The 19,951-nt window shown below is 47.8% G+C and overlaps 1 protein-coding gene across 5 annotated transcripts in view; it reads left to right on the top strand.

Moving 5' to 3' along the window:
* Positions 1 to 19,951, top strand: part of MYO1C (myosin IC) — a 52,434-nt gene that overhangs the window by 15,354 nt on the left and 17,129 nt on the right. For 4 of the 5 annotated variants that reach the window (XM_066202197.1, XM_066202201.1, XM_066202196.1 and 1 more), the window contains exons 2-3: positions 18,921 to 19,076; positions 19,626 to 19,741. In XM_066202197.1, coding sequence (XP_066058294.1) covers positions 18,921 to 19,076; positions 19,626 to 19,741 — 272 coding nt within the window. Of the gene's footprint in view, positions 1 to 8,326; positions 9,816 to 18,920; positions 19,077 to 19,625; positions 19,742 to 19,951 lie in introns of those variants that run through there. The other variant, XM_066202199.1, reaches the window with a different exon arrangement.

The following is a 19,951-nucleotide window of genomic DNA, read 5'->3' as shown; positions in this document are numbered from 1 at the left end:
GATTCCTGGGCCTGATGTGTCAGCCTCAGCAGGGTTTGTGCAGTTTTGCAACCACCAAATGCAGGATTAGGAGTAAATCAGACTGAGGAAGAAAAAGGGTTTGGACCTAACCACAGCTGGGGAATGAATGTTTCCATTCTCTTCAGCGACCCGTGTTTATCCAGATGTGCAGTATTAATTCCTGGGAACCACAAAGGGATGGGCTCCTTCATTGTCCTCTAGTGCCTCTGTTTCTGATTAAATTGATGTCTCTGATAACGCAGAAAGTTTTGAAAATGCAGAGAGCAGGACTGCGTAGTTCTCCTTAGGAGGGAGTTGAAACTGCCGTGGAGATGAGATATCCCTTACAGTCCAAAGGGGGCTAAGTTGCAGGCCAATAATTTGTTTATTTTTTAACATCAATGTCATTACTGCTTCTTTTACATTAAAAAAAAAAAAAATTCTTGATTTTGATCCACTAGGAATGTCAGTTTTTAAACTCTTGGAAAACAATATTCTGAATTGTTTGAGTGCAAGCTGATGCAGGTGGACGTGAGATATCCTTCTGAAATGATGGCTCTATTTTCCAGGCAGCCTGGAACACTTTTGCCATCATAACGGCCACTCATCATTCCCTGTGGATGTTAAGTGATGCTAAATCTATTTGGGGACAAAAGAAGATTCACCAAAGCATTGAAGCCTGTTCACCGCAGGCTCTTTGGGGCGCTGGCAGAGCAGTCAGAGGAGATGACCTCAGACAATACCCTTCATCTGGTGGCTTTTCCCCTGGTTTTGAGCAGGAGCAGGGCAGGCAGGGGAAAGGGAAGCAGCTCAGACATCAGCTGCAATATCATCTGCCCACGTGCTCAGCTCACTGCCAGCCCCGAGCCTGACACGCTGCCAGGGCCAGTCTCCCTTCCTGGCTCTTCTCCTCCTGTCTGCCTTTGCAGACTGCTCAGGCCCTTCCTTTCAGCACAATCTGCAGTTTCTGCATCTCCTCCAGTGTTCTTATTTCGGGTTCGTGATCTAGTTGTTGAAACTCTTTCCTTAAACTTTTCTTAGGGGGCTTGCGCCATCACAATCAGCGTACAGTGCTCTTTGTTCCCTTACAAAGAAGGGTTTGAAAGAAGTTCAGTCTCATGTGTGTCACTAATGGTTTTATTAGGACTTATTTATAGCTTTTCACTGCCCCAAAATAACTGCCTGCCTTAGGCCAGCAAAGTCAGTTTGAAACAGAGAGAGGGAAAAAAAAAAAAGTAGTGGAAGTACAAATTGTGCCTGTAAACTCTTCACTTAGAAATCATCAGATTAAAAACTGCTCCACTTGTTTGAATGTCCAGAGCATTCATTGTGCTCACAGAACTTAGCTCCGCTTGGGAACTTGGAGTTTGCTTTTAAAAAGGGTCACACCCAGAAGGAAAATAGGAATTTGTTACTTCCAGGTATCACCAAACACTTGCAGGTTGCTGACTGGGCTTTTTCCCCTTAGGAACCTGTGGATATGCCATAGAACAAACCTATGGCAAATACAAAATGTTGCTCAAAGCAACATATCCCCGTGTTTTGGGCACAAATGATACTGATATCCCAGATATTACACTGATATAAACATCTTTATCCTACTATAAACTGTCCATACCAAGGGATTTTGGTGTTACAGTAACAGTAGAGAGGAGTAGGGTTGGTTATTTGTTAGGGCATCACTCATGTACAAACAATTTTATTAAAAAATCCAAATTTAAGCAAATATGTTCCATATGTGAGCCTCTCTCCTGTGCTTTTCAGGAAAGTTTTAGTCATTTGACCTTTATTCTTTTGACTTTGGAAGCTTGAATATACTCATAAAATCTAGATATTACCTATGCTCCAGTCCCCACAGAACAGAAAAGTTCATGGCTTTGAAAACAAATTAGGAATTCCACGATAGCTTTATTGAAGCTTTATGAAAAGCAAAAGCTCCATGCTGCCTTAAAGGAAATTGTTTCATTTGGCTCTTTAGGAGGGAGGTATTTCCTTTTTAAACTGTTTTTTCACAGTACCAATGATGTGATTTTGGGTGTGGTTTGTTTTAATGTAAAGCTACGTTGGGGAAAGTTGTCAATTAAAAGAGAAAAGGACAGGAGAGGTCAGTGAATTCAGTTGTTTCCTATAAAACAGTCTGATATAGTAGATAAATTTGGTATTTGGATTTCTGTAAAATGATGTGTGTTGGCACATTAAGAATGATGCCTTTCAGGTAGCCTTCCTTCGGTTTTAGATTTAACCTGCTAAAGAAAATAAAGCAACTTAAACTTTCTGGTTTAGTGCTGGCAGTTCTAAACAGACAATTCCTGTATTTAGAGAAGAATTTTGCAATCGCTGGGGGCACAGGGGAGGCTTGGGATCCTGTCAGTACAACATGAATAGGGGTGGATGAACTCTGCTTTCAGGCTCCCAGTCTCATACCTGTGATTCTTCTCACTTTTTAGAGCCAAGAAAAATATCTTATTTCTCCTGGACTTGACTTTGAAACTGAGCAAACAACTCAGTGACTGCATCCTTGGAGCTGGTATGAAAAACAAACAGGGAATACAACTGTGTTAGGGTCCAGCCTCACAGCTGAGACTTTGTACTGACTTAAATCCGCAGGGAGCTCGTTCCCAAAAATGTTTCTTCTCCAAATTTAACTTCCAGATACCACTGACCACAAGCCATACCAGCAGAGGCCATCTTGCTGAATTGCTTTATAATTGTTGTGGAACATGTACTACATGAGAAAAGAGGCATAAGAGCATTTAAAATAAGAGCTTTTATGTAGCTGTTTTTCTCTCGGAGTCATAACCACTTGTGTTTCCCAGCTCTGAAAAACCTGCCTGCTGCCTGCACTCATTTTTCCCCTTTGCTGTGCAGTCAAGGATGTGAAGTATTTAACAGCACAAAAATTAAAGGTCAGTCTAAAAATCCTCAGAAATCAAGATGTCCCTAAAGATAAAACCCAAGATGAAACATCCTCTTGGCACAGAGCTACCACATGCCCTGGAAGGCTTTGAGTGCACACCCTTTTCTGGCCAGGTGTTGTGGGGACAGGGGCCAGGTACAAGCAGGTGCTGAGATCCTGGTGGCGCTGGAGGAATCCTGTGGAACAGTGTAGGGAATTGGGAATAATTGGGACTCTCAGCCATGTTTTCATGGGGATTGTGAAGCTCCTGATGCTGTGTTGTGGAGAGAGCTTTGCTGTCGTAGTCTAACCTCCCATCAGTGACTCTTTCACAAGGGTGGCCTGGCTTGTTTTATTTTGGGTTTTTTTTGTTTTAAGGCTCTCTTTTTGATTTTTTTTTTTTTTTTAATTTGCTGTGGCAAACTGAGCCCTGCAGCTCAAGGAGATCTCACCAGCTGACAGGAAAACGTTGGCTGGGATTTGGCCTGGCGTTCCCCTGGAAGCTGTGTCATTCTGCAGGGAAGAGACATAGGATGTGGCAGGGCTACAGATACAGAATTGTTTGTACATTTTGTCACAAACATCTCGTGCTGTCAGGGAGAGAAAAAAACAACACCCCAACCAAAACTCTGGGTGATAAATCTGTCTAGCAATTTATATTGTGCTCATTTCCGTGGCAGCTCTGGGGCTGTGTTTGCTCAGCAAGCTGCCCTGCACTGGGAGCTCCTGGCCTTATCCAAAGACAAAGCAGAGATGGATGGAAAGATACCCCTTGATGGGACCCACAGGGAAACCTTCCAGTTCTATCACTTCGCCCAAACGAGGCCTCTGCGAGCACTGTTGTAGGAACTCCCTTCCATTTGTATAAGAAGGAGGAAAATCTGTCCTTTAACTGGGCTTGCAGGTTTGGTGTCTGCTGAAGGGATGGTGAAAAGTGTGGGTTGCAGCTCCAGCCCCACAGCAGTGCCTCTGGCAGCTCTGCTGGGATGTGCACAGCTGCCTGTAGCTGCTGAAACTCTTGGCCTAGGAGACATTAATTTCTGCAGTTTAGTGGGAACGCTGCAAAAAGGAATTTAAATGGTGCCCAGTATCTTTGCTGTTTAAACCAAGATGAATAAGAGAACTGTCCAGTTCATAAAACATTTGTGCTCCGTGGATCTGAAGGGCAGGAAGGGGAGCTCTCAGCCTGCCCTCTGCATCAGCACTGCCCATGTTGTGCTTTAAGGACGTGGCTGTGGCTTTTCCTTCCCAATCAGACACATGCTCAGCTTGGCTTTGCAAGTCATATTTTGTAGATTTAAAAGTCTGTTCTGTCTTTTTCCTGCCATGGGGAAAAGCAGGGGCATTACAGAAGGACAGAGCAGCTCGAATTTGTCCGTTTAGTTGCTGGTTTTGGCTGTAGGACAGGACCCTGCTCAGCAGAGGAGTCACAGGTTAAACTCTGTCCCTCTCTGTGGAGGGGAGCCCTGATGTGTGAGCAGCCTGGTGTGTCCCTCCTCAGGATTCCTGTACATCCTTCTCCTCCAGACTGCAAACAGTTTAGTGCTGATCTGGCCTTATATAGTAATTTCCTATTATTAGAAACATTTCCTTGGGATCTTGCTCAGGGAGTAGCAGAGGGAAATCCTGTTTCCTTCATCTTGCAGGCGAAGCACCAGTGCTCACTCTTTCCTTATCTCGTGTGGATGGAACAAGAAGTTTTTGTTGTGATCTGCTTTCCAGCCTCAAGCCCTTTCTAACACTGAGCCTCTTTTCAGAAATGCAGGAAAAGAAAAGTGAAGGAATAGGAACTGTCAGTCAGCAGTGTGAGCTGTAAAGTTTTGTCTGCAGCCTCTACATTCCCTGTCCTTTTTCACTGTGTTGTCCTCACTCAGATTTAGTCCTTCCTTTGGAAAACCAACTCTCTGTTGAGTGCTGGACTGTGTGAAAAGCAGTGTGCTAGGATATTTCACCTGAGAGTGCCAGGGATGGGCAGACAGCCAATGGCTGTGTTAAAAAAGAGGAACAGCTTTAAATTAAGGAAGGAGAAGTTTTTGTTCTGCGTGCGACAAGAACGTGTTTTTAAAGGCGAGACTCACTGGAAGCACGGAGATATGCACAGGCTTTGAACACTTAATTTTTCCTGTGAAAACATTTTTTCCCCTTAAAAGGAAGATGTAGGTCCTGCCACTGGGAGTGACTGTTTGGAAAGTCAGTCGGGAGGAATGCACATCAGCTGAACTGAGTCAGGCTGTTTGCGTTACCCGCTCCCTCCGAACCCCGTCCCTGCCACGGCCGCTGCAGGGGAGCCGCTGAAAATGATTGTGTCAGAGCAGGGCCAGAGCAATCACAGGGAATTAACTGTTGGGTTTAAACTTTGTTGTTGGAGTCAGTGCAACAATTGCTGTTGGGATCGGAGCGTGTTTGTAGAATCAGGGAAACCCTGACAGGGCCGTGAGCGGGAGCAGCCACGGGCATGAGACAAGCTGGCATCACATTAAGGGCATCTGGTAATTATAAAGTGGGACTTTGTTCTGATGGCCACTGTCAAAGCCAGCCAGCCATTTCTGTTTCACTGCTTCAGCAGAAAGCAACAACAAGGAAAATTTATCTTAATTTGTTAGATTAACCCAGTTTCTCTTTTCGCTCACGTCATAGACCCAGAATTATTGTGTGTGTGCGGGAGCCATAACTAAATACAAGCCCATCATATGTGCTTTTTAATCCATCACCAGGGGCATCAAAACAGGGAACAGCACTGGCAGAGAAAGTGTAGGAATCCAAGGAAATGTGTGCACCTCCATTTTTTGTAATATTCCTTTTTTTTCGTATTTATTTGTGAAAGGCCGAGCTTGGGAAGAAAAGAAGTTTGGTGTTCTCACTGACGAAGCTTTCATGGAACAAACAAAACCAGTATTGACAGTTTTAGACTTTACAAAGCATAAATTAGAATCCAAAATAATAATCTAAATATTCTTTGTCTCCTGGTTTTTGAACCCTTTTGGCCACACCTCACTATTTTTAAGGTTTTGTCTGTAACCCTGCAAACACCTTCACACAGACTCGGGGAATTCAGTCAACTTGTGATGTCATGAAGTTTGCAGTAAAATGAAGGAACTTTCATCATCTTGAGGCACCATTTCAGTGAGTATAATGAGCTTTTGGTTTAACTTTTCTAGGTGTGCAGTTCCATAACTGAGCAGCAATGTTGTGTGTCCGGGGGCCAATGTCCTGTGTTCAAACCTCTGTTCCTGACTACTTGTTTGGAGCACTCTTGAGAGGGGAAGAGGAGATGCTTTAATCCAAAAACTGGGTAGAAAATAGACAATTCTTAGCAGAAGTAATAATATAGGGAGGAGGTTTTGCCTTTTTATCAAAGCTGTTACAATATTTAGCACTGGCTCTTTGGCAAGGCGTTGATTTATCTTTGTCCTGCAGTCAGATGTTCACCCTCTGTTGGACACAGGGTGTTTTTCCTAAGCAGTGGGACAAATGTCCCTCAGAACCTTCAGTTTCTGCTATAGGGTGTTTTAGGAATGTGAGGCATTTTAATCAGTTTTAGATCAGGATAATCTGGACAGCAGGACACATGTGACAGGTTAAAGACATTTCTATTTTTTGATTAAGATGTTCCTCTGACCTGCGAGAGGAAGGGCTCTCAGATTCCTGGCCTGTTTAGGGTGGTTTCTTTCCCATGGTATTTTTGCCAAGTGCTTTCTAATTATGGAATGTGTCTTATTCTGTAGTTCTTCTGCAAGGCAGAAATAACGAATATTACAAAAATCCAGAAAGAACTCACTCACTGATAGATGAACCTGACACCTTTTGGAACAGCATAGGTGTGATCCACGTTGATTTTTGAGCAGCATAAACCCAAAGCAGCACCTCATACCTCCAGAATTATATTTTGCAGTGGAATCTGCACTGCAGAGGGGAACATTGATGGTGTTTTCACGGGGCCAAACTTTATTTTTTTAGCAGAGCCACTGCTTGTGGGTGTAGTTTAGCAAGTCACGCTGGGCTCTGCGAGCCTGTCGGAGCAGGGCTGACAGGAAAGGTTTCCAGTCCCCTTGCTTTGAATGTGAAATTGTATGCAGGGAATCAGCTGCTTATCTGCAACGAGCAGAGCAATCCCAGTGCTCTAATCCAGGGTTTAAATGAGTCACTTCTAACTGGTGAGGCCTGGAAAACTTGATTCATCCCTCGGCCTGTAGTTGCCTGTTGGAGTGAGCCCGACCTTGCCAGCCATCCTCAGCAGAAATCACAGACAAGGGCTGGGCTCTGCTGCTGGAAAGGAAGAGTCTGGTTTTATCACCTTCATAATCCAGGATCAAGGGTTTATAAAGTAAAATTATCTCTGCTTTCCAACTTTTTTTTTTTTTTTCCCCTCCCTCCTAATTTGGGCTAACCCACATTCAGGAGTGTTTTCCTTACCAGCAGAAGTTGGGCAGTAGTTTGGCCGCAGAAAAAAAGCATTTTGAGTCAAGGTCTTTCTGGTGAATAAATAAATAAATAAATAAATAAATAAATAAAAGGGTTCTCCTGCATGAGAAAACCAAAGGAAATGTGTAAAAAATGTACTTTTAAGTGCTGTGCTGTTGTATATTCTTCTCTTATGTGGCATTTTCAGTGGTGAGATGTGATCTCAGAAGTGTCAGGAGGTGTAAACTAGGGAAAAGGTGAGGTTGTTTATGTGAAGATAACTCTGATAATACTTAGAATATAACAGGAGTTTTACTGAATCTGTTTGGTGACAATTAGACTGGTTTGAGGAGTGCTGGTGGGGCACTGACGTTCTCCTCCTGAAGAATTAGAGCTGCCAGGCCACAGCTTTAATTATGCTTGGAAAACTCCTGGCTCAGGGCTCACTGTTGTGTCCCAGTAATGGCTAATGTGGCTCAGTTTAGGAAGTGGAGTTTCTATCACCTCTGACCTTACCTGTGCACAGGAGAGGGGCTTGGAGCAGTGTCCATTTCCTTCAGTGCCAGCCCAAAGCTAAACCCTCCTCTGAGCCACGTCCTGAAGCTGCTGCCGTTAAAAATTCACCCAGCTGAGATAAGGAGTGAATGAAAGTCCTGCCAAAAAGAGTTGTGCAAGAACCACGAATAATGTTCAAAATGGAGCCTGAGAGGGCAGAGGAGCTGTGGCACTGCAGTGCTCCATCCCAAACCCTTGGCACATCCTGCCTGTGACATCCAGCACAGCTGGGATCTCTGGGATGGCTGCCTTGGGCAGAGTTAATGAGAGGGAAGTGCTGCACCCAACCACTGACAACATCTGCTCCGTGTGTTTGCTTTTAAATAGCCTTCTCTCTCAGGAGGTTGAAGCTTTTTAGCTTTTTGCTCTAAACCTTTTAATTCAGAGCTTGACTTTACCCTTCCTGCAGCAGAATTTGTGAAGGATGCATTTTGATAAGAAGGGAAGAAACAAAACAAACGAAAACCCCTTTAAGCAGAGCTGAGTGCAGATAGTGCCAGTCATGAAACATCAGCAGCTGAGCTTGGGAATCATTCCATGGCTCCGCACATTCAATGATTAGAAAATCTGCCTGACAGTTCACAATATGAATTGCCTGAAACACCTGAGGGGTGGCATCCTCTCTTAACAGATTTATATCTTTATTTGCACTACCTATAACTCCTTTTAGGTTGGATGCCCGGCTTGGTCCACTGAGGAACAAAATAATTAATAAAATCATAGAATAATTTTAGATTGGAAAGAACTTGTGGAGATCTCTGGTCCAGCATCACTTCCAGACAGGGCCAATTTAGATCAAGTTCTGCAGACATTGGTTGAGTTTTAAATATCTCCAAGGATGGAGTTTCACAACTTTTTCAGACCCCTGTTCCAGTATTTGACAGCGCTCACTGGGAAAAAAATTTCCCAATAACTCATGGGAATTTCCCTTCCAGCTTGTGTCCATTGTCTCTTGCTCTTTCACTTTCCCCTAATGCTGGTGAAGGCTGTGCAGTACTTTTGTCAGAACGCCTTTATCTTGGGCAGATGGGTGGGAAATGAGGTGTGGTTTTCACACTCTTGATGTAACTGTGGTCATAAACAATTTTGTGCGAGTCCAGAACGCCGGTGAGCTCAGAGACAGCAAAATGTGCAACTTGTTTGCAGCAGTGCCTTGACTGTGTCCTCTAGAGGATTCTTACTTGGGAGTGCTGGTGAATTTGTAATGAGGACCTCAGAACTTCCAGGTGAAGTGGGTGTTCTGGTGCTGGATGCCTCCAAATGAGTCTGGGATAAAATACTCCTGAGCCAGGTTGGATGGGGCTTGGTGGAATAGGAAATAGGTGGAAATTAAGGTCCCTTCCGATCCAAACCGTTCTGTGATTCTAAATCCTTGTCAAGGCAAACTGCATCCAACCCTGGACTTTTTATGGCTCTCTGATTTTCTGAGGGGGTGATTCCAAGGGTAATGTCAGTCCCAGGGTTGGGATTTTGTGTTTGGGGTGAGCTGGGAGCGGGTTCGGGGAGCCCTGGCCACGCTGCTGTGCCAGGACCATGACTCGCTGTCCCAGAGCTCGTCTCTTCCTGTCTGATGGCTGTGGTTTGTGTGCTGGGCTCAGCCCCAGGTTTTCCAGCGCCTGGGATTACTTTTCTTTCCGTTTTTCCCTGTCATTGGGCAGCGGGAACTCCGCAGGCAGAGCGCAGCTGATTTCCCTGGGACTGCTCCTGCTTGGGAGGGGAGTTCTCCTTCTCCTTGGAAAACGCCCTCTCCAGATGCTCCAGTAGGAGCTGGTGGGAGGGAGGGAGTTCTGACTGCACTGAAAATGCCATGAAAAAAAAAAAATTAAAAAAAAAAAAACAACAAGGCAACTGACAGAAGAGAGAGAACTTGTCCTCAGATTGCTGCTTTTTGCTGCAGCGTAAACGAAGGCGCTGCGAGGGCTGCGGGAGCTGGCGGGAGGCAGAGATGAAGTTCAGAGGAGGGGTAAGGTTTATTTAACTCCTTTGGCGGCTTTGCAGCTTTCAGACGCGTGTCTGGTCTCAGGAGAAGAGAGGAGAAGCGTTTTCAGGGTTTCAGCAGGAAAGTGAGATGCTTTGAGAAGGATCCCTTCATTGGGAAGTTATGTGGAAAGGGGTGGAATTGGCTAAAAACCCAGGGAATGCCTGTTTGGAGGAGGAAGAAGAGAGGGGGAAAGCCGTGCTCTGCTTTAGGAGGGAAGAAAGGGTGGAGCTTTCATTTGGGCACAAGGATGTGAAGGGACTTTGCTCCTGTCCTTCCCAGAGCTCTGTCCCATTCCTGCCAGCCTAGGGAATGGCAGGAAGTACCTGCTTAAGGATTCAGTGCCACTCGGTTCCTCCAGGCTGTTTGAGTTTAGGAAAAACTTTGTCCACGTTTTAGCAGCCGCCAGAACGCCGGGCCCTGCGTCCTGCATGGGAAGAGGAGTTTGTGGCAAAAGATTGAGAGAACTGGGATTGTTACCTGGAGAAAGAGATGAGGAGGAGGGAAGGAAAAAAACCCCACAAACAGTGCCACAGTGAACACAGAACTCCTTTTTCTGTGTTGTAGCACGGGAGCAGGGACGCTGCTTTAAGCTAAAAGTTGCCAAAGAGATGCGAAGATTATTTTCATACAGTGAATAACTGAGCCACAGGATTCACTGACTCTGGAAGATGAGGTCAAGAATGAGGGAGTGTTATAAAAAAAGTGTGTGGACTTTTGCCTGGATAAGAATGCTCAAGGCTTTAATTGGTAAAGTGACCAAATTTAGGAGGAGAAGGATTGAAAACGTCACTTCTGTAGATTTGAGCAATTCTTTGTTAAAGAAGAGTTAGCATGGGGCTGGTGTATCCCATCCCTGCTCGGTCCAGAGATCCTTGCCTGTTTTCCCAAATATTCTGGTGTTGACCACTGAGAAAGGGATGAAGGGGAGGGCGGAGCATTTGGAGGATCTGCTGAGTCTGTCTCGGTGGAAGTGGAGGTGACAGGGCTCCACAGGGCATTTCTGCTGGTTGGCAGAGGTGGCAGGGTGACAGGCAGAGGTGGCAGTGTGACAGGCAGAGGTGGCGGTGGCAGGGTGACAGGCAGAGGTGGCGGTGGCAGGGTGACAGGCAGAGGTGGCAGTGTCACAGGCAGAGGTGGCAGTGGCAGGGTGACAGGCAGAGGTGGCAGTGGCAGGGTGAAGGCAGAGGTGGCAGTGGCAGTGTGACAGGCAGAGGTGGCAGTGGCAGTGTGACAGGCAGAGGTGGCAGGGTGACAGGCAGAGGTGGCAGTGGCAGTGTGACAGGCAGAGGTGGCAGGGTGACAGGCAGAGGTGGCAGTGGCAGTGTGACAGGCAGAGGTGGCAGTGTGACAGGCAGAGGTGGCAGTGGCAGGGTGACAGGCAGAGGTGGCAGTGGCAGGGTGACAGGCAGAGGTGGCAGGGTGACAGGCAGAGGTGGCAGGGTGACAGGCAGAGGTGGCAGTGGCATGGTGACAGGCGGAGGTGGCAGTGGCATGGTGACAGGCAGAGGTGGCAGTGGCAGGGTGACAGGCAGAGGTGGCAGTGTGACAGGCAGAGGTGGCAGTGGCAGGGTCACAGGCAGAGGTGGCAGGGTGACAGGCAGAGGTGGCAGTGTGACAGGCAGAGGTGGCAGTGGCAGGGTGACAGGCAGAGGTGGCGGTGGCAGTGTGACAGGCAGAGGTGGCAGTGTGACAGGCAGAGGTGGCAGTGGCAGGGTGACAGGCAGAGGTGGCGGTGGCAGTGTGACAGGCAGAGGTGGCAGTGGCAGGGTGACAGGCAGAGGTGGCAGTGTGACAGGCACAGGTGGCAGTGGCAGGGTGACAGGCAGAGGTGGCGGTGGCAGGGTGACAGGCACAGGTGGCAGTGGCAGGGTGACAGGCACAGGTGGCAGGGTGACAGGCACAGGTGGCAGTGGCAGTGTGACAGGCAGAGGTGGCAGGGTGACAGGCAGAGGTGGCAGTGTGACAGGCAGAGGTGGCAGTGGCAGGGTGACAGGCAGAGGTGGCAGGGTGACAGGCAGAGGTGGCAGGGTGACAGGCAGAGGTGGCGGTGGCAGGGTGACAGGCAGAGGTGGCAGTGTGACAGGCAGAGGTGGCAGTGGCATGGTGACAGGCAGAGGTGGCAGTGTGACAGGCAGAGGTGGCAGGATGACAGGCAGAGGTGGCAGTGGCAGGGTGACAGGCAGAGGTGGCAGGGTGACAGGCAGAGGTGGCAGGGTGACAGGCAGAGGGGTTGCTCTCTGGGGTGGTGACCCACGTTCTCCAAGGGAGCTGTGGGTGTGGACGTGCCCTTCGCACGCCCCGGGAATGCTCTGGAGCTCTCTTTGGAAGGTTTGACTCTCTCAGAGAGACCTGGTTGTGTGAGAGGGTTGTGTGGGGTGTGGAATGCCCTGGGGAAGCGCTGGCAGTGGGGATGGCAGTGGGACACCAGCGGGGCAGTGCGGCAGGGAGCGGGGCACAGGGGGTGCCCCAGAGCTGCAGGGGGCACAGGCAGCCCCTGGCTCCTCACGTTTGAGCTTCTGCCCCCCTCCACCTGCTCAGCTGATCTGAAAATCAGCATTAAAACTCACTTGAAGGGGCAGCAAGCTGAGGTTTTGCCTTTTTTAATGCTTTTTTAAATGCCTTTTTAAAATCAGTTTGTCCCCTGAAGCTGCTGTGTCATGCCCAGGCCTGTGGGCTCAGGTCTCCTGAGCAAAGTTGCCACCAGCAACATCTTCTAACCAGCAGCAGCTTGTGCCATCTGTTTAGGAGCAAAAATGTCAGCTCCCTAAATATAGAAATTCTGTGTATTTACTTTTCCAGCCCTGGTGATCTTTCTGGTTTGCCTAGTTCATTTTTTCTTAGTGGTCTTTTATATTTAGCCTGTTGATTGAAATATCATTACCCCTCTTAAGGGTAAACATTTTTCCTGTCCTTCAAATCAGTTCTTACAACTGCCTTTTCCTTTTCACTGCTAATTGCTTATTTCCTTACTCATCCCCCTACAAAGTCAAATCTGGAAGAAGTAATATTGCCTACTCATTATTTCAATTTGTTCCTACTCAAAGTGTGGAAAACTTCAAAATAATTACAAGAACAAGTCAAAGATGTAGCATTTCTATCTGTTTAATATAATTTTTTTGGATAGTGCATTCTGGAGTTCCATCCTTCCATCTGGTTAGGATGGGAAGTATCAGAGCGACAACCAAGTTCTGAGTTCCCTGACTCCAGACATTCCATTGCTGGTGATGTATTGGTCCAAAAAAAGCAAGAATAAAAAGTAATTCTTAGAAATGGTCCTTGAGTGGCAGCTGTAAGTTCAAGTTGTTCTCTTTAATTCTGCTGGTCCGGATCACCAGAGCTGTTACCTGGTTTTGATCCCAGTCCCCCTGACAGCTCTGATTTTCCCAAGTTGTCCTTTGGGAAATCACTTCATTTGCCTTACATAACTAAAAGCAAAATATAAAACTTTTCCTTTTGTTATTTAATTTTTTTTTTACTAAACAAGCCAAATACATGTCATATCACTTATTATCTTAGCTCAGGTGGCTTCAGACAGGGCAGACAAATCCATGTGGTTGCTTCCAGGGGACTTTTATGGGAGACACAGAGCTGCCTCTCAGGGCACCTTCTTTCCAACCCAGCTGTTGACTAACAGAGAGAGTCGTGTCCAAAATGAGCAGCTGGTTTTCAGCATGGCAGGAGGGAGGAGGATCCTGGGTGGCTGCACTCCAGTCTGCCAGGGATTTGCTGGCAGAATCCCTGATTCTGGTCCACCTCCATCATCTTCGTTATTTCTTTCTCCATGCAAAAGCAAAGAGGAGCTTTCCTGTTCTGCACCTTGGGAATTAAGGCCTCGGATACAGCAGTTGATTTTTGTCTGCTCTGCTGTCTGGCCCACGTTGTGTCCAAGCCCTTTCCCAGGCTGTAGAATGAAGTAGAAATCAAAGGAATTTTTTTTCTTTCCTGCAGCTTTGGCATGACAGTGAAGAATGTCCAACTATCCACGAGACAAATGTTTTTTTAGCTGCCACCTCCCCACGAGAAGTTCCTTCTTGGTTCAGGCTTGCATTGTCTTCCAGAATCTAATCTGAATTTCCCTTCCCACTCACATTTGGTTCTGGCCTGTTCTTCCGTTCCCGGCTTTGTAACTATTTCTGGAGCCTGCAGATCAATCATCTTGCCCTTGATACCAAGATAAAGGTGCCTGCCTCTTCCCAGATGGAGCCACTTCCTGGGCTTGTTCCAGTGAGTCTCCTGAGTGGATATGACCCAAGCTGTAAAAATACAGGAGAAAATATTGCAAGATGCATTTTTAGGTGTTGAAACACAAAATCTGTTTATGTTGTGACTTTCCTTTCTAAACCAGCTATGGAGTTTCCCTGCTCCGTACAAGAGCGTTCACTTTGAGAATTCCAGGTGTTTTCTCTTGGAAAGGAGTGGGAAGTTGCTGGTGCTGCCTGTTCCCTCAGTGTGTCTGGAATTGAATTTGAAACCATTCCATTACCCCTCAGGGAAAATCGAGCCTGGGAATGAGTCCTTGCTCCATGTTGGGTATTCCATGACCATGGACAAAGCCAAGGGGGAGTTTCTTGCTCTGCCCACATCAGCCCCAAACCCCTGTGCTCATGGCAGAGCTGCCTTCCCATCTTCCGGCACAAATTCCCCCAAAGCGCTCAGCCTGGCTGACTCGAATCCTTTGGATTTTGCTGCGCAGGGCAAAAGGTCCTGTTTTTCATTTCTGAGGTGTATTAGTTCTCCATGTCCTAAGCAGAGGAAAAACTTTATCATGCTTTGGCATTAAGCAGAGTTTAAAGGAAAAATATGTGTTTACACCTTCACAATCCCATGTCAGCGATTTCCCAGTTCAGTTTAGGAAACTCCTTGGTACAGTCTTGAGTGGTTTTGTACTCCCAGGAGCTTGGAGGTATTTTCTGGTCTTGTTGACTCTTGTATGAACACAAAGGAAAGCTGGAACCCCAGCCAATGTAAACCTGGCTCTGCAGGCTGCATTCAGCAACCAATTTACACCAGCAGAGTCTTTCCCAAAATTTCATCCCAGGGCACAAAAAGCCTTGTGGAAGCAGTGCTGTGGTGGTGATTGGCCTGGCCTGGTCCCCACCATTCCAGAGGGACTTTTCCCTTCCTGGCCTCGAGCCACTGTTGTGCTCAAGGCTCTGGAGAAGACATTAAAAGCAAAGAGTGGGTTAAACCAGTGTGGGAATGAATCCCTGGACACTGCACCGTGCGGTGGCTTTGGGAGCTGTGGTGGCAGAAGCCGGTCTGGGCACTCTGGAGGGGAGTGACCTCAGGACAGCGGGGTCAGCACGGGATGGAAGGGGAGACTGAGGGAGGCACAGGCACTCCTGAGCCCACGGGCACCCAGATCACATGGAGATTGCTCAGATTTTTGCCCTTCCCTGTTTGCAGCCTGTGCTGGGTGTGGTGTCTCCATCCTGCAAAGGTCGGGATCCTCAGCTGGGTCCTCCTTTTGATCCCTGTAGGGGCCCTCTAAGGTGGACGTGCTGGAGCTGCCCTACGTAACTCTCAGAGGGCACCTGTGCTCCCTTTCCTCCTTTCCCTGCGTCTGACACTCTCCCAATCCCACAGGGAGGCGATTTAGCCTACAACCTGGAGAGAAGACCACCAGATCCTTTTTTCCTGGTCTTTGTTTTGCTGATTGAGTTGCACTGGTTTGGTTTGGAGGTGTTACCCCGTTCCAGGGAGGCAGCCAAGCCTGGAGGAGGGATTTGATGCTGAGCTTTGGGCTAAACCCGGCCTGCCTCTTAGGTGGAAGCTTCCCAAGCATTTCAAGGCAGCAGGAACTGGCCCTGCTGCTGAATGCTGGCTGCTCCCTGAGCCTCCTGTGGTTCCCCATTACCCTGTCCTTTGGCTGTCATCGTTACACGTGGGACCAGAGTGGGAAAATGACCTGGATTAAAACAATCAAAGAATCTGAGTTAGTTTTAATCCCAGTCAGGTTTCCAGCCTGGTTTATGGCGCAAGTCCTGGGCCAGTGCAAACCCAAGGGTGCAGCTGCACGGAGGTCCTTGCTCAGTGTCACAGCAGCTCCTCCAGCACTGTGCTCTCCTGGAAGCTCCCAGAAAAACCGGTTTCCACAAGGAAAGGTCTGATCAGACCCTCACAGCCAGTGTTCTCCCAGTTATCTGGAACATACTCCCTGCCACAGGGCTGTCAGAGTGGTCCCAGGTGATCTCCTGCCTGGAGCAGAGGATGTTGTAAATGTGTATTGGTCAGAGGTGCTTTGGCACAAAGAAATTCATCCCCTGCAAAGACAACAAGGGAATCAGTGTTGTCCGTGGACCAACTGCTTTAATGGTTAATTAGCTCCCCTGTACCACATTTAACCCCCCGGACTGGGTTTTCTAGCATTAATTTACAGCCACCAGGTCTGGTGTCCGTCTGCTAACAGAAGATCACCAACATTTTGGTTGTCTTAATTTATTCAGTGCCTTGCTGTCACATTCATCATTCAGTAGGAACATATGGTCATCACTGTGGTTATTTTTACTTAAGTAGTGTCTTCCCTCCCCACTTCCTTCCTTCTGCATGACTGCTCTGTTTCCATTTTGCAAAGAAGGGTGTCTTTTCCCCTCCTTTTATGGCCCATTGGTGGTGTCAGTGGCAGTGAAACAGTTAACCCTGGCATTTGAAGCTGGTGGTAGACTTGGACGTATGCAATAAAGCTAAATGCTGGCATGGAGCAGTGCCTATTGCTCGGCTCTGGCTTGTGTTTGCGCTGAACTTGGGCTTGGGAGGGTACAAGACTGAGGGAAGTTTGTCTTCTGGAGGCTCTGACTGCATCACATCCCCCTGGGCACATTGAATTATCACCAAAAAGCCGCTCTCCGTGGCTTCGGTTTTGTCCCAGGCAGATTTGAGGTCGTTGCTTTGTTCTCACGGGCGAGAGGTTGGAGTTGAATGAGGAGACAAAAACTGGAGGAAACCGAAAGTTCTTGGCCTTAGATGCCTGTCCCAGAGGAGGCGGCTGGAGTGGAATTTTCTGTGTTGTGAGGGGGATGGATTGGCTCGTCCCACTCCTGGATGCGCGCAGCTGGGATCGCTTTGTCCTGGCCTGCAGGGAGGGGCTGATGAAAGAGCTGCTCCAGTGACGTTTTCTGTGAAAGTCTTCAGGATTATATCAACTGGGATTAACTGTGCGAGGGTGGAAGTTTCTCCTCAGCCCTTGGTGAGGCAGCTGCGTTTTAGGGCTGTAAACTCGCCCACTTGAAAAGGAGATATTTTCCTTTGGTTTTGCCTTTGTTCTCAGCGCCTTGGCCAAAAGCCGCTCTGGGATTGCGCTGCTCTGACAGGAGGATTCCAATTTCTAGGCAGAGTTTATTTGTATGTGATTAATCTCTATTTTCCTTTCCTTATCTCACCACCTTCCTTCTCCAAGGGTTATCCCTTTTCTCCTCACCTTGGCAAAGAGGGTAGAAGGCAGCAGAGCATTTTGCTGAAGCTGTGGAGGACTTGGCTTGGAAAATTTTGGCCATTTTAGGACGATTACTTCATGACAGTATCTGCAGAATTCCTCCCAGGCTGGGTCTTTCCAAGCTTAGACCTCAGGCCTTCCAGGCCATGAGACTAATTGGAAAAAATAAAACAGGAAATCAAATGATGTTTCTTTGTGGTGTTTGAGCCATTCAAGTAGGTCTGGACTTGGGATTTCCAGAAGGAACTCATTTTCCTATCTGAAAACTGCTGGGTTCAGGCAATCACTTCTGCCCAGGCTTACAGGGAGGAAGCCAATTAGAACTCGCAGAAATAGCAAAACTGCATTTACTAATCATTTACCAAATCAAAAAAACATTTACCAAGAAATTGGTGAGTCAAAACAACTGCAGACTGAGGGGATTTGCAGCTGGTTTGACCCAAACTGATACGTCAGTGACTCGTGCTTTTATTACTGTTTTACAAAACTTCAGGTAAATTTTCTTCCTGACCAAGGCTGGGTTTATTTTTCTCCCTGCACATCATCAGTCCCTGTGATGTGACCACTTTTACATCTTGGGAAGGTGCAGAAAGGAACTCTGGGTCAGTAAAAGTAATTTACACCATTGTGCAGGGTTTGGGGCTGGATGCAGGGTCTGGCATTCCCAGTTTGTGATGGATGTCGGGGACTGCTGTTGGTGCATGAGCCTGCTTTGGGAACAGACCCCTCTGCTGTTTGTGCAACATCCCAAAATATCACTTACTGCTTTGGGGAAAGGGTTTAGGAGAAGGGTGCTGCTGTGAGCAGTTTGCAAAGTAAGAAGGGTTGAGGAAGACAAGGAAATGCGTGCAGGTGTGAGGTTGTTTCTCCTGTCTCTAGTTTCCTGTCGTGCCTCTCCTCCGTCTCTGTCCCTTGAGCAGAGACTTCCCCAGCAAGCAGCCACTGAGTCACCCCTGGGTGCACATTTCCCCTCGCTGCCTTACAGTGAAGTCAGAAATCAGCAGATGAGTGCTCTCCACAGGTGGTTGTGTCTCACCCACATCACGTTGAAAATGTAACCTTTAAAGGAGGCTCCGGGGTAGGAGTCTCTCTGCACGTCAGTGTCACAGCCTGAGTTCGGTGGCGTGGGATGCAGAAATGCCCATTTCTCATTTCTTCTCAATTTTCTCCGAATTTTCCCATTGGGTGCCTTGCTAAAGCTTTTAATTTGGTCAGCAGCGTGAAGCTGTTTGCTTCTGAGATGAATCATCATTAGTCATAAAAGATTCCTTACCTCGAAACAGCTTCCCGTTGTGAAATCAGAGAGGAGAGAGCACATTTCAGTCTCCCTCCTGCCAACCCTCCTGCCTGGGAAAGGAAGCCCAAGTTTTATTCTCTTTATCAAATGTTTGTTTCTTTGATTGATCTGAAGTTATTGGAAATGGAGCAGTAATTTTTCCCTAATGCTGACCTGTCCTCCCTCAAAGCAATCAGAGGAGACATCTGATGAAGTGTTGCAATCCCTGTTTTCAGCAGCAGCAGTGGGATTATTTTAATACCCCACTTTAATATCTCATTTTAATATGGTTTTCCAAGGGTGACTGTGGTTCTTGTGGACTCGGGGAACTGCCTGCAAAGCCACAGCCATCCCCACTTCCCCGTGCTTTTGGCCGCAGGGATTGGGAGCCAACGGCATCCGGCTGACCATGGAGAGCGCTCTGACCGCCCGGGACCGTGTCGGGGTGCAGGACTTTGTCCTGCTGGAAAACTTCACCAGCGAGGCTGCGTTCATTGAGAACCTGAGGAAACGCTTCAAGGAGAACCTGATCTACGTGAGTAGCACAGGGACAGTGGCCACGGTGTCCCTCAGTGAGCTGGACAGACCCGGCTTTGCCCTGCAGTGGGGTCTGGAGATGGTGCTGGCAGCTCACACAGCTGCTTGTGCCAGGAGCAGCCTGGGCTGCTGTCCTTTGGTGGGTGTAGGGGCTCCCTGCAGTGCTCCTGTTGGGCTCTGGTGGCACTGACAGCACTGAGAATCCAACTCTCACCACATTCTTCCGTCTCCTGAATTCACTCATTTCCACCAACCCCAGACTTGAACTCGATCCTAAATGTTTATCAGAAATCACCAATACTGTGGCTTGTCGGAAACCCTAAAACCATTTGAGGTGCTTTTCACCCAGCAAGGATAACATGGCTGGCACAACTCCAGCAGTGTCACTCGCCCAGAGCTGAGAGTTCTGTTCCCCAGCACCCTGGGGCTGTTTGGAAGCCCTCAGCATCATCCCCAGCACACCAGGGTGGCTGTGCAGCCTCCTGGGACACCTGAGCTCTGCCTCCAGACCTCCTGTAACCTTCCTGCTCTTTGCTCTGTTCTTCAGACCTACATTGGCTCTGTGCTGGTGTCTGTGAATCCCTACAAGGAACTGGAAATCTACACCAAGCAGAACATGGAGCGGTACCGCGGCGTCAGCTTCTATGAAGTTTCTCCTCACCTGTGAGTGGGTGCCAGGGCAGGTTTTGTCACTCCCACACAGCTGGGACACGTGAAAAGAGGCAAACAGGACTTTTCCAGCCCCCTGGAAATCCTAGGGCTAGAGAGGATCCTGTGGAGGGTGTGGTGTGAGGCTCTTTCTATTCCTGTTCCTCTCTCCAAAGAGGATGAGTTGCCTTTGCAAGAGCAGTATTTGGAAAGGGAGTTGGTTCC

This window comes from Chamaea fasciata, unplaced genomic scaffold (genome assembly GCF_029207755.1).
Source record: "Chamaea fasciata isolate MVZ Bird 193981 ecotype frontalis unplaced genomic scaffold, bChaFas1.0.hap1 SCAF_21, whole genome shotgun sequence".
NCBI classification, from domain to species: Eukaryota; Metazoa; Chordata; class Aves; order Passeriformes; family Sylviidae; genus Chamaea; species Chamaea fasciata.
The sequence above is the reverse complement of the archived record's forward strand: the minus strand, read 5'-3'. Positions and strand labels throughout refer to the sequence as shown.